We start from the raw sequence: 11,287 nt of genomic DNA, 5'->3' as shown, positions 1-11,287 counted from the left end.
CCCCCCCCCCCCCCGCGCTCCGTTCCCGTCCCCGCAGCGGCGGGGTGTTCGGCGGAGTCCCCTGCGAGCCGGCAGCCCCGACGTGCGGCCGCTGGTGGGGAGAGAGAGGGGAGGGAAGGAAGGAGAGAAGGAAGGAAGGAAGGAGGGAAAAGGAAGGAAGGAAGGGGCGTGCGAAGAGTTAAAAGTCTGCTGCTGGTTGCAATGAAATTATGGCTGGCAGTGGCGCCGCTGCTCGTTCAGCAGACCTCCACTTTCAAACAGTTCACAAGAAGTTCATCAGGGCGGTGATTAGAGCTGCGCACCCGGGGGCGGCGAGCGCCGAGGGGGTGGCCTTGGGGAAGGGGGGCTGGCAGCACCCTCGGGGGGGGGGGAATGTCTCTGACCCACCCCGGGGTGGGCATCCCCCTGCACCCCGGCGGGCTTTGCCCTTCTCCCGTGGCGCTGGGGCCCTCCGGATTGCCGGCTGCAGCTGGGGAAGCTCTGGGGCCCTCCCTGCGGCTTCAGCCTTTCGCTATCGGCACCCGTCAGGGGACGGACGGGGCTCTTCCTTCGGGCACCGGCGCCTTATCTTCACCGTACACTTCCAGCGAGGAAACCGGGCGGGCGCAGGCGTGGGGGGGGGTTGGCCTCGCCTGCCCCCCGAAAGGAAAAGCGGGCAAGTGGGGCCACCGGAGCCCTCTCTCCTCCGAGCCCGGCGTCCGTCCCCCCGGGGGGAGGCAGCGCGCCCCGGAGGGGGCTCCTTAACCTTCTGTAAAACCCTAAATCACTCCCCTCGTGCTGCCGCCGCCTCTATTGAAAACATTATGAGCGGCGCATCTGGAAACCAGTAAATCTGTCCAGAAACCGCCTTTTCCAGCGAAATAACTCCTTTTGACTGATAGCGCGGTATCTAATCTCCGTGGATTTTTGTTTCCTCGCAGCGATTTTTTTTTTTTTTTGCGGACTTCATTAGGGAGAGCTAACCGTTCTGGAGAGAGGAGGGTCAACACGCCGTTTCATTAATATACATTTGTTCCAGACGTGGAGTTTTGCACAAAAGGCCTCTCTGAGGGGAGAAGAAAGTGTTGGGGAACAAGGCTTTCCTGCCGTTTCAGTTCTTAAAACCTCTCTGAACGTGTGTGAAGTATTGTGTTAAAGGCCCAATCTGGGCTTCTTCCCCATTAAATGCCAAAGTGATCATTTGCATATTTTGTAGCCTGACAAAGGGAAATGAGTTTGCTGGGGAAGCATGGATGCTTTGGGAGACGTTAGGCATTAAACTCCCAGTGGTCAATCGCCCGTTACTGGCTTGTGTGTGCGTGTGCGTGTGTGTGTGTGTGTAAAAGGAGTATCATGCCTCCCGCTTAAAGGCTTCTATTTTTGTGAGAGAGGAAGAGCTGAGGGATATCCTGTGCATTAAAGGCTCCCCCTACTTATTAACCCAGCATTTAGCAGCAGGATGCAGGCTGAAGCTCAGTCAAAAGAAACGACTCAACCTCCGAAGAGCAATTAAAATCTTGCACTGGAATAAATCATGCGCCGCGATAATCCTGTTAATAAAACGCAGCTTGTCCTGACACTTCGCTCATGCAGCAAACTAGGATTTAATGCCAGCGGAGGTGGCGTTGAGGCGAGGCGGACGGAGGGGAGGAAAAAGACGGGGTGTCCCCCAACCCTCCTCGTCCTCCTCCGCTGGACGTGAGGATGTGGTTACCTTTTTTTCACCTGCCTCCCCGGCTGCACACAGCGCCCATCCTCTCGCGCTGCTAATACTTCTCCAGCGAGCTCGCTAATGATTTCTTTCCCTGGAGTGAGCAGGCATCATTGAATTACTGAAAGCACACGCAGCAGCAGCTCCCATGCAGAAGCCACCAGGGCTCGGTGCTTAATCAAATCAAGGGGTGGGGAGCTCGCCAACCCGCTTACTATTTTTAACCCCTTTCTCCAAGTTAGTCATGTGCAGACGCTGAAGGAGGAGGTTTTTATTTAGGTCCCTTCCGTAGCGGCGTCTCTTCGGTTTTAGGTCCTTGCGGGAAGGCTGTATCAGCAATCAGTGTCCCTAACACGCGCATGCTGTGGGGCTCTTCTTGCCATGAACTCCTGCTCCCAAGCGTTCCTCCATCCAAGGGCTTTTGTTTTAGTTTTGTGGGTAGTTTTGCACGTTCTCCCCCATCCCGTGAGGTCTCCCTCTGGGGTTCAGCCTGTGTGAGATGGAAGGTTTGGGCACTGGTGTGCGCCTGGCCAGCCGAGTCGTTTCTTGTCCAAATGAAATGCAGCGGAGAAACTTTTTTTTTTTTTATTTGTCGATAGCCTGGAATGATTCTTAATTTTCTGGATGTGCGCTGGGGAAAAGATCCATCTCCTCTGACCTATAAATGCCCTCAATTTGCTCCTTTATTGCAGGGTATCTCCCTTAGCGGTTAACGTAGGCAGCTCACTCCCCGCACCAATCCTGCATTCATTATTAATTACCCGGAGGGAGGCTGGCTGCTCCGCCGTGATGTTTGCACTTCCTCCTAGACAAATCTGCTCAACTTTTTTTTTTTTTTTTTTTTTTTTTTTTTTTTTTTTTTTTTTGTTTTTAATAGAATATAAAACCGTGAAGAGAAGCGGTGATTTTTAAGAAGACGTCATGCTTTCTGCAACTCCCCTGTATGGCAACGTTCATAGCTGGATGAGCAATGAAAGGGTCCGCATGTGTGGAATTAATGAAGACAGGTAAATATTTAAGCTTCTGGCAAGTTAAACCACACTGTAATTCTGCAGCGTTGAGGTCTCGGAGTTCGCTCGCTTCCCTAATGCCGGAGCAGATAGCTGCTGCCTTGCATCGAGATCAGCCCAGCTCAGAGGGGGAGCTGGAAGGGGAGGAGGGGGGGGGGGAAACACGACGTGCCTGAGAGCGGTAGAGCAGCCGCTGATTTACTATTTAACAGGCAACCTGGGTCAGTGAAGCGGGGACGCCCTTTAAAGAGATTACTCCCCAAAGCAGCCTTTAAACGCGCTTTTACAATTAATTTATTATTTCGTATTTGTGAAGGGGAATTAAACTAAGCAGTGCACGCGTTCTCCCCGTGGCTCCGTGCGGCGGAGGGGCTCCTGCCCGCGGCTGGGCCTTCCCTGCCTTTGGACCAGCAGCTTGTCCTGGGAAATAGGAGCAGCGGCCTTCCCACAAGCAAATTCCTCTTCCTCCCCACCTTTTTTTTTTTTTTCCCCTACTGAATATCATTCATTCGACAATTAAAATGATAGTCTTTAATCATTTTCATTGGGGTGGCGTGGGCACTGGCCGGTGTCCTCTTCCCTTAAACCCCAGCTTTTTAGAAAAAGCTGAAGGATGCCGAACAAAAACTGCAAGTATGCCTGTGGTTCCCTGTGCCAATTCCATGCGGTTTTACTGCTTCTCTGTCTTCCCTCTGAGCCCGTGTTCTCACTGTTGTGTGAAAAGCCTCCCAGAAGTTGGAGAGAAAGTTTTTGGTCTTTGCAGGGAAAAAACTATTGGCAAACATGAAGCAGAGGAAAACAGCCAAACGTCTCACTCTGCCTCACCCTCCCTCCCCTCTTTCCCCCCTGGTTATTCAGGGGTAATGATATTACGTGCCACTTACAGGAAAGGTGACTTTTAAAAATGAATAAACAAATACATTAAAATCACATTTCTCTTTTAAGGTGATGATGTACCTTTAAGCGTTTTGATTGAAATGAGTTCTTTTGGGTAATGCTGAAACTTTCCTTCTGCTGCATGTCAGCGATTTTTATCCCTGGGATTTGAAATTTGGCACTAAGGTATATTCTTTATTGGTGCTTTCTGTGATAACAAGTCCCAGTGCTGCAACACTGGTATGGCACAGATGTGCAGCTCCCTCTTTAGCATGGAACAGCTGACGTTCATATGATATTAGCATGTGTGTTTTAATTTTCTCCTCGGCAGTGTTTATGGGTGGTACATGAGCAGGGTATGTTTAAAATGGGGTATTTTCTCCTTGCAAAAAGAGAAGGGCAGGAGGCAAAAGAGAAGACCTTGACAAAAATCACTTGCATTAGAAGAGGCTGCTCCGAGGTGTGCTTGGTGTGTTCTTGCTGTCAAAACCCTTTATATGTGTTTTCAAATGGCCTTTGCTCTCTGAAGTACTCGCTGTGATGTGGGGGAGAATAAATGCGGTACCGTATGGGACTTCTCTAGGGAGAATCAAAATAAGGGCGTGATATAATCTTGCACTGATCTGAGATGCGCAGGATTTTTTCAAATAGTAAGCTTTGGTTTCTTAATAGGAAAATTCCCGTTAATGATGGCGATGCACCGAAAAGCAGACTGGAGTTGAGGGAAGAAAATCACCTGAATCACAGTGTGGTAAGAAGTTTATAGTTTCGTGCTGTAGCTGAACCCGCGCCTGTCTCCCCCACCCTGTCTCCACCCCCGGGTGTTATTATATGATTACATGATCCATTTGGAGAAATGATTAAACTACCTCCGGCTGGGCTTGGGCACATAGGAGTTGTTTCTGTGAAAGGGTGAAATAGACTTTGTTTATTTATCTCCTTAATCTCTTGACGCTTTGTGGTGTTGTGTTGTTGTATGACATCATAGTCTTACTTTTGCTCTGTTATGAATAATGTCATGCAGCATACCTGCATGTCTGACGGGAGTAGTTCACCTCAGCAATTAAGTACATCAACGTTTTGGCAGAGTTGGTGGTTTTCTCCTCCTTTGAGCCTATGTGGGGAGCAGCGAGTGGAGAAGAAGTTCAGCAGGGGACTTTTCTCCATGCTGCGTCCTCAGACACCGCCTCGCCCCGTGAATCGTGTTGGGGTGATGAGCTCTGGAGCAGAGCTGTGGTGAAGGGAGAGGTCCTGGAGGAGGAGAAGCTCTCCATCCTTCCCTTCCCACGCTCCCCGCCGCCAGCCCACATCCTCTTGCTCTGGCGGGGCTGGGGCTGAGGAGCACATGGCTGCGTGGGAGCGATGCCACCGAGCATTGTCTCCGGGCCACCTCTGGCTGCTTGGGCTATGGGTCTTCACGCCTTTGTTTCCAGCCAATGGATTTTGGGTGCGGAGAGATTTGTATTGATGTTTGTGGTGATGCATATTGCTCCGTAGGTTCCTGTTCTCCTGGTCTCCAGTGCGACCAGTCTCTGTATGTTTTCTCTTCCAAATGCTGACCGTGTCTGTAGCTTGAGCGGTAGTTCATTGTAGCGAAATGTGAAAGTAACGTACTTCTTGTTCTGTAAAGGTGGATGCGACTACAGCACATCGCATTGACAGTCTGGCAGCTCTGAGCATGGACAGGTCTGGACTCATGCGAGAAGGACTCAGAGTCCCCAGTAGTATTGTCTATTCCAGCTTGTGCGGACTCGGCTCGGAGAAATCGCGGGATGCTACGAGTTCGATAGCCGGGCTCGGATTTACTCCTGAGAGAAACCCAGAGATACAGTTTAAGTCTAATCCCCCCGAAGCGGTCGAGAACGCAGCTGTCTCTGGGAAAGCCCCGAACGGCTTCAGTGCTATATACAAAACGCCACCTGGAATACAAAAAAACTCTGTCCCGCCGGGAGAGACGCTGGGTTTGGACCGAGCTGCAGGTGACAAGCAGAGTCCCCTCGGTGTCAATGGTGCTAGTTACCTAAGGCTCCCCTGGGTAAACCCCTACATGGAGGGCGCGACGCCCACCATATACCCTTTCCTTGACTCACCAAATAAGTATTCGTTGAACATGTACAAGGCATTGCTACCTCAGCAGTCCACCTACAGCTTGCCGCAGCACCTGGCTTACTCGCCCGTATGTACGAATGGCGAACGTTTTTTATACCTGCCTCCTTCCCACTACGTGGCCCCCCACATCCCCTCCTCGCTGGCGGCGTCGCCCATGAGGCTCTCCACGGCTTCGGCCTCGCCGGCCATCCCGCCTTTGGTGCACTGTCCGGAGAAGAGCTTGTCGTGGAAGATGGGTGTCAGCCCCGGCAACCCCGTGGACGCGCACGCCTACCCCCACATCCAGAGCAGCAAGCAGCCCCGGGTCCCCGCTGCCAAGCCGGCCCCCGCCGCCAACATCCCGGCCGACCCCGCGCTCCTGCTGCCCCACTCGCCCCGGCCGTCCCCCCGCCTCCCCCTGCCCGCCCAGGTGGGGGACGCCTACGCCGACTTCCACAAACACTTCCCCAGGATCACCACCTCTCCTTCCTCCGCCGCCGCCGTCACCCTCCCCAAGCCCTACGTGAGCGTGGGGGGGGAGTTCCCCCCTCCCCGCCTCTCCAACGGGAAGCTCCCCAAGGGCAGCGACGCCGGGGACGCCCCCCCGCCCGCTGCCCCCCACGCGCGCAAGGCCGGCCACGAGCGGAAGGACAGCCGGTCCCCCCCGCTCCTGGAGAAGCAGACCCCCACCAAAGACGTCACCGACAAACCCCTGGACCTGTCGGCCAAAGTCGTTGACGCGGAGACCGCCGGCAAGTCGGACCATGGCAAGAAGGCCGCGCCGACGGTGCTGGTGCATGGCCGGGCGGGAGGGGGGACGCACCTGCCGGGGGGTGAGGTGGTTCAGAAAGACACCCTGTCTCCTGGGAACGGCTGCCCCATCTACAGGCCCGAAATCATCAGCACGGCACCCTCCTCCTGGATCGTCCCCGGCCCCAGCCCCGGTGAGGAGAGCGGGAAGAGCGTCCCCCTGAAGAACAAGGCGCTGGACTGGGTGATCCCGCAGCAGCGCAGCTCCTCCTGCCCCAGGATGGGGGGTGGCGCCGAGGCCGTGGTGGGCAGCGTCTCGGGGGCGGTGTCGGCGGGGGGGCGGCCGGCCTCGGCTTCGCCGGCTCCCAACGCCAACGTGGATTGCCCCAAGACGGCCAGGAGCTCGGCGGAGAGCACCGCCTCCGTCATCCAGCACGTGGGGCAGCCCGTCGCCACCCCCGCCAAGCATGGCGGCAAGGTGGCCAAATCCTGTGCCCAGGAAGCCAACTTCAAGGCCACCGAGACCGCCCTGGCCTCCAGCCCCATCTTTCTGCCCCCCAACGAGGCGTTTCGCTCCCCGCCGCTGCCCTACCCCAGGAGTTACCTCCCGTACCCGGTGCCGGAGGGGATAGCCATCAGCCCTCTCTCCCTCCACGGCAAGGGACACGTGTACCCCCACCCCGTCTTGTTGCCCAACGGTAGCCTCTACCCTGGCCACCTGGCTCCCAAGCCCGGCCTCCCCTACAGCCTGCCGGCGGGGCGGGGGGAGTTCATGACCTACCAGGACGCCCTGGGGATGGGGATGGTGCACCCCATGCTGCTGCAGCACTCGGCTTTGGAGATCACCAAGGAGGAGAAGGCGGAAAGGAGGTCGCGGTCGCACGAGAGGGTCCGCTACGAGGACCCGGCGCTGAGGGGCCGGTGTCCGGAGCTGCTGGAGAGCGGTGGGAAGATGCATTTCGAAGTACCCGGTGATAAGAGCGTGAAGTTGCACCAGAGCTCCGGCCACGGTAAAAACTCGGCCAAAAGCGACAAGCACCTCTTCCCGGATCTTCTCCGCGATGAGCAAGAGGCTAAAAGCGAAGCAAACGTGGCAAAAGGCGGCTTCGCTGCGGAAAGCGGTAATCAGGCTAATGACCCTACCAAGCACAAGGCAGAGCAGGCGTCGCAGCACAGAGATTTTATCGTAATGAGAGAGGAGTTCGCAAGAAGTAACGATCTCCACGACGCCTACAATTTCAAGCAAGCTCCGGGTTCAGCGGTGTTCGGCTTGCGGAAGGAAGATTTGTCCGTGAGCCAGCCGAAAGAGCGAGCGGCGGCGGTCCAGCCTTCTCCCGCTTTCTTGGAAGGTGCTCACGAGGGCGATGCTCCGGCGCTGGCTTTCGGCAAGGTGCAGGAGGAGGCGAAGCCCTTCTGCCTGGGGACCGCGCCGCCCGGCATCGACGCCACCCAGAGCTACGCCAAGGACGGGGCCGAGGAGGCGGAGTCCGCCGACGGCAAAATCCTGAAGCCCAAGCCCTCCAAGCTGGCCAAGAGGATCGCCAACTCCGCTGGTTACGTAGGTGACCGCTTCAAGTGCGTGACCACCGAGCTGTACGCGGACTCCAGCCAGCTCAGCCGGGAGCAGCGGGCCTTGCAGGTGAGTCCCCCCGCGGTCCTAACGGCCGCCGCGCTTGGTTTTTGGTTTTTGTTTTTTTTTTTGGTCGTTATTTCTCTGTTGCGAGTCGCAGTCGAGTTTTAAAGTTTGAGAGAAGCCTCGCAGGCGGGGAGATCAGGATTGGTTTTTTTGGTTTATTATTTTATTTTTTAATTTTTTTTTCGTTGGGGCGTACTCGCCAAAAACGGTGTTAAGTAGCAAAGTAAGCCTGCTAGAGAGAGCGAGGCGATGTAGAGAGTAGTATGTATGGCTTGTACGTGTGCACGCGCTTGGTAAGCTTTTAAAGGGCTTTTGCTAAGATCCGATAAAAAAAAACCAAACAAAAAACAAGAAACCAACAATGTTAATGTACGTGTGAAATGTTCGGGCAGTGGCGGAGGGGAGTCGGACAGGCATTGCATGTTACCTTGGCGCTAGGCGATGGCTGTGATTTCCTCGGCTGGCCTGTAGTGCCAGCTCGCAAAAAGCGCCCCCAGAAGTTGTGATTAGTATGCCAAGCGTGCCGCTGGATGGAGAGGAGTCGCAGCCGCGCGGTTAGCGGGTCGCAGGCACTGTTTGCGCCAAGCCAACGCGTAGGGAAGAGTAGGAGCGGCATCCAGGTTGATGCTGAGGGATGAGAGACAAAGATAATTGCGTAGGAATATCCTTAAGGTGTTTTGCTTTTAATGAAGGGATGAGTTAAGCCAAATCGTTTTGCATTGTTAAGAAAAGAATTGGTTTATGCTTATAAAAATGGATGAAATTATCTAAATGATCCATTGAGTGCCCATTTTAATTACATAGATGGAAGGATTACAAGAGGACAGTATTTTATGTCTACCTGCTGCTTACTGTGAGGTCAGTTCTTCAAATTTTTATTACTAGACTCTTACATAAACCTTTGAGTTAAATTTCATTTCCAAATACACAAAGGGAAGTTTGTGGGCCATGGTCGTCTTTATTCATTGTACGGTTTTGTGTTGTTTTGTTTTGTTTTGTTTTTCTTCTTTTTGTTTTTGTCTCTTTTTACCTCCAAAACAGAATGTTTTTGTTTTATATACAATATACGTTTATATATATCTTACATATATATATATATATATGCTTATATATGAAAGAATTGTGTGGCTATTTGCATATAGATGCTAGAACACTGCTTTACAAGCCAGGTGTGTTAAAACTGCTGCCCTAGCTATCTGTCTCAAACCTTGGTTTTGAGCAGATTTTCCTTTGGAAATGCTTTCATATAAAGGTAAGGTAAATGAAGTAGCTTTTATCGCAAGACTTTTTTTTTTTTTTTTTTTTTTTTTTTTTTCAATTTTTTTTTTTTTTGAGTGCTAACAGTTTGCTTCTTGATGTTTGAAGGAATTTTTTTTTTTTTTTTTTTTTTTTTTCATATCAATTCTCTTTCTAGCGTGCAATGATGCGCTTCTCAGAGTTGGAGATGAAAGAGAGAGAAGGCCAAACAGCTACCAAAGACTCAGAGGTCTGCAGATTCAGCCAGGCAGACTGGGAAAACTTGAAAGGAAACAGTGAAAAGAAGCCAAAGTCTGTCGCTCTGGAAGATGCCATTGCTGACCAAAATGACAATGACAGATGTAAGCGAATTCAGATGGCTTTCCGAAGCGCGTTCACGTGTCTGTGTGCCGCCGCGGCGTGTGGCACAGCCGGGGCGGGCAGCGCAATCGCTTTGTGTTCTTGGGGTGTTGCTGGATAAAGTCACTGATGCTTCAGGCTCTGCTGCCTGTTGCTCTCCGTGCTTGCTTCGGGGTTGTACGGGTTCTGCTCATTCATACCTGCTTTTGGGGAGATGGTTAACTGTCACCAAAGTCGCTGTGAGTCTGTTTAATCCGTGAGGTACCACGTCAACCAGCGGAAGCGAAGGTCTAAGGTTGTGTTTTAAACGCAGAAAGGAGATGGGGGAAGAGGGAGAGGCAACAAAGAGTTCAGCTTCCTGAAGGTGCTGTAGTGCTGGGAAACGCCGAGATTGCAGCTCCCAGGCAAAGCAAGGATGGAGGGCAGAAGGGTGATGGGGAGCAGGGAAGGACAGCGCCTGCCAGGCTGGCTTATCTGTAAAGGCTGGCTGTAAAACTCCAAACCCCAAGAAACTGGTTCCCCTGAGTGACTTCTTGCTGCAGTGGCTGGGGAGGGGGTGTGCGGGTGGCCAGCTCAGGTCCTCCCAGGCAGGTGGGGGGCTGTAAAATTCCCCATGGGGCCGGTGGGCCTGGCTGTTCCCTCTATGCTGCAGCAAGGTGTCAGAGGACTATGGAAAGTGTGTGTTAGAAGCACTGTCCTAAAAGCATGACAAGCTTAAATAATTTTAGTTGGTTTTTTCGCTGTATGCAAGAAAAATTGCTTCTTTTTTTTTTTTTTACACTCTTGGTAAGCATCTGGCTTCCATCAATTTCCCAACCTTTTTTTTTCTTTTACCTATAAAATTAAGGAATGGATCAGTTCTTCCTGCTGCTACTTTGTTTTTAACCACTGAGGGAAAAAAAAGCAAGCTATGCTGAAAGTATTGCAAAACAAGAGGAAACAGGGCAGATTGCATCGTGCCGTGCGTGTGTGTGTGTGTGTGTATCTGTGTAACTCGGTGGGTAAGTGTGCTCCTCTGTAGGTGGAGATTCATGAGTAGGGCTAGTAGAAAATTTCATTCGGGCAATTTAATAACTTTGAATTATTGTCCTGGTCTTTGGTTAATGCTTTTGGCAGAGAGCATGCCGGTCAATCGTACTTGCTGGGTTACTCACCTAAATCAAGTTACGGTGGTATTGCTGTCACTGAAATAACGGCCTCAACGAGTATCGGCCTGGCAAAATACCAAGGGAAAGTTTTAATTGTGGCAGTGGAGAAGGTACCAGGATGGGGAGAGGCCGAGCCCCTGGAAGCTGAGGGGTTTTTTCCCTTCTCACAGCTCTTACGGAGGGAGCTTTGGGGAGGAAGGCAGTGTTGAGTTGGCAGTCCCCGTGCTAAAGCTGAGAGCTACCACCCTGGCTCTCCCCCTTGCAGCCCCCCTTCCTCCTCAGCAGGCTCAGGGTGCCCTGGTGATGTCCTCCGTTAAAGCCCACCCTGGGTGTGCTGGGAAGCTTTAAAGAGCAGCAGTAGTGGGGTCCTGCCAGCTTGCTCTGGCAGCAGAGTGAGATGGGTCTGGGGGGGGCAGAGAGGGGGAGTGAGAGTGGTCTGTGGGGTCAGGGATGGGTGCAGGGGAGGGGAGGGAGAGCCTGACCAGTGGTGTGG

General features: G+C 52.9%; 1 protein-coding gene across 6 annotated transcripts in view; it reads left to right on the top strand.

Annotated features, from left to right (window-relative positions):
• The first annotated feature begins 2,549 nt into the window (after positions 1 to 2,549).
• Positions 2,550 to 11,287, top strand: part of BCOR (BCL6 corepressor) — a 40,056-nt gene continuing 31,318 nt past the window's right edge. For 3 of the 6 annotated variants that reach the window (XM_014954064.1, XM_014954062.1, XM_014954060.1), the window contains exons 1-5: positions 2,550 to 2,697; positions 4,249 to 4,327; positions 5,207 to 8,053; positions 8,855 to 8,908; positions 9,465 to 9,648. In XM_014954064.1, the coding sequence (XP_014809550.1) occupies positions 2,612 to 2,697; positions 4,249 to 4,327; positions 5,207 to 8,053; positions 8,855 to 8,908; positions 9,465 to 9,648 (3,250 nt within the window). In that variant the 5' untranslated portion in view covers positions 2,550 to 2,611. The remainder of the gene's footprint in view (positions 2,698 to 4,248; positions 4,328 to 5,206; positions 8,054 to 8,854; positions 8,909 to 9,464; positions 9,649 to 11,287) is intronic. The other 3 variants (XM_014954066.1, XM_014954063.1, XM_014954061.1) reach the window with 1 other exon arrangement.

This window comes from Calidris pugnax, unplaced genomic scaffold (genome assembly GCF_001431845.1).
Source record: "Calidris pugnax isolate Ruff unplaced genomic scaffold, ASM143184v1 scaffold246, whole genome shotgun sequence".
NCBI lineage: Eukaryota > Metazoa > Chordata > Aves > Charadriiformes > Scolopacidae > Calidris > Calidris pugnax.
This window is presented reverse-complemented; position numbering and strand designations above follow the sequence as displayed.